Genomic DNA, 2,194 nt, shown 5'->3' with positions numbered 1-2,194 from the left:
TGTGAGTGGCCTTGGACCCAGGAACGGTCTGGTGCTGGGGATCCCAGGCTATCTGGTGGGGAAACTGAGGCTAGGATGGGGGAAACTGGGACTGAGTGGCGGGAAGCTGGATTGGAAGGGGGCCAGCCGACGTGGGAAGCCCCCATTGCCAGCATAGCCTTCTTCTTCCATCTACTCTTCTGGGTAACACGGGTGGAGGCAGGCAGGGCTTATGCCCCTCTGACAGATGAGGAGACTGAGGCCAGAGACGGCGCAGTGCCTGAGAACACACAGCGAGCAGGTGGCTGACCCTTGGTCGGGTACCAGCCCCAGACAGGCCGCTGGAGCGTGGGCCCCACGGCAGCCTCAGCCTCCTGCCTCAGGGGTAGAGGCTCGGGCTGACTCCAGTGCCCCTTCTCCAGATGGTGACGGTGCGCAGGCCGTGGCCCGCCATGGCCACAGTGCTGCTGGCCCTGCTCTTCTGCCTGGGGGCGCTGGTCGACGCCTACCCCGCCAAACCCGAGGCTCCCGGCGCACACGCCTCGCCGGAGGAGCTGAAGCGCTACTACCTCTCTCTGCGCCACTTCCTCAACCTGGTCACTCGGCAGAGGTGAGCTCGTGCGCGGGGTGGGCGGGGCGGGGTCGCCACTAGGGGCGCGGCCGGGCCTGACCCCGCCCACCTCTGGCCCCGCCCCGCAGGTACGGGAAACGTGACATCTCGGAAGCCCTCCTCTCCAAACTGCTCTTCCCCGATCCCGAGGACCGGCCCGTCAAGTCGCGGTAAAAGCGCCCCACCACACGCCCTGTCTCCTGGAGCGTGGCCTGGTCCTCCTGCCACCCTGGCACCGCCACCTAGTACTTTCCCCAAGTCTCGCCTCCCCAGATCCGACGCCGGGCTCCGTGTGATTCTTTTTCCTTTCCCTCCTACAGGCCAGAAGGCGCCTACCTGTGGTGAAGACCCCCAAGGCCTCCTGAGAGACACGCTGATTCACCAACCTCATTTGCATGTTTGCTCCTGACCCCGGAACCTGGATTCCTCTCCCGCTTGCTGCGTCTGGGGAGGGTTCGGGGTGGGGTCCTCATTCCACTTCTTGGTACCCCCGCCCCTGGGCTGGAGGGCTGTGTGTGGTCCTTCCTTGGTCCCTAAATAAAGAGCAAATTTCACTGACGTGCAAAGCGTGCGTTTCTATTTCCTTTCCCTTCTCCTTCGTGGAGGTGGCATCCAGGTGGGAGTGGAGGGTGGAGACGAGAGAGCTGCGAGGATAGAAGACGGCACGGGAGACAAAAGGCGCCCCAGGCCAGGGCTGGGGTGGAGTGGTGGGGGGGCTGTCTCTGATCCGAGCTTAGAGAAAACGCTGCCACTCGGCGCGGGGGGTGGATAGCATCCAGACTAGGGTCCCCTGGAACTCTCTAGTCCGGTAGGGTGGGGACAGGTTGGAAGTTCTTCAAAAGGGGTAGAGAGGAGCAGCGAGAATTGTTGCTGAAGGGTGAAGAGTGTGGAAAGGAGCATGCTAGGCAGCCCAGCAGAGCAGGTGGAGACAAAGGTGCCCCCATCCCCCAAAGATGAAGGTGGTTGGGAGCGTGGGCTTGACACCAACACCCCGGTTACCCCGAGGAGGTGTATTACTAACCCCACCCCCCCCGCCACGCTGTAGTGGCTGGGGGTGGAGATGGGACCCAAGATGGGGCTGTGGAGGGAGAGTTATTTGGGGGGTGAGGTGGGTGTGTGTGCTGGGGGAAGGGGTCATTTCTAACACCTCCGTTCCCTGGCCAGGAGGAGCGATGGGAGTGTGGAGGCTGCCCTTTCTCTCAGCAGCCGCCCTCCCCTTTCTGAATTTACACCCAGTAGATAAGTCACTAAGCATGCCCTCCTTGTGACAAGGCCATGAAGAGGCCCCTGCTCAGACGCAACCTGCCTTGGAGTCCCTGGGGCTCTAACACCTACCCTCCCCTGAGCTACCCTCTGGCCTCCCTGAAGATAGGGCAGAAGGGTGAGATGAAAGCGGGTCCAGGGCCTGGTCAGGTCACAGGCTGTGTGGACCCTAATGCTCTAAGCCCTTGCCCAGGCCACTCCCCCTGCCTGTAGATCCCTTTCCCTCTCTTCAGTCTGGAGATCAGCTTCAGGGTAGTGGCCACCTCATCCCAGAAGCCTTTCATGATTGCTTGGGGGGTGGAGTTAGTTCATTTCTCTGGTTTCCTCTCCCTACAGTATTGC

The 2,194-nt window shown here is 61.9% G+C and overlaps 1 protein-coding gene across 1 annotated transcript; it reads left to right on the top strand.

Annotated features, from left to right (window-relative positions):
- The first annotated feature begins 401 nt into the window (after window positions 1-401).
- Window positions 402-1,147, top strand: PYY (peptide YY). The gene is made up of 3 exons (XM_067716243.1): window positions 402-589; window positions 679-759; window positions 910-1,147. The coding sequence occupies exons 1-3, from the start codon at window positions 402-404 to the stop codon at window positions 932-934; spliced, it is 294 nt and encodes a 97-aa protein (XP_067572344.1). The 3' UTR covers window positions 935-1,147.
- The last annotated feature ends 1,047 nt before the right edge of the window (window positions 1,148-2,194 follow it).

This window comes from Pseudorca crassidens, chromosome 19, assembly GCF_039906515.1.
Source record: "Pseudorca crassidens isolate mPseCra1 chromosome 19, mPseCra1.hap1, whole genome shotgun sequence".
Taxonomy (NCBI): Eukaryota; Metazoa; Chordata; class Mammalia; order Artiodactyla; family Delphinidae; genus Pseudorca; species Pseudorca crassidens.
The sequence above is the reverse complement of the archived record's forward strand: the minus strand, read 5'-3'. Positions and strand labels throughout refer to the sequence as shown.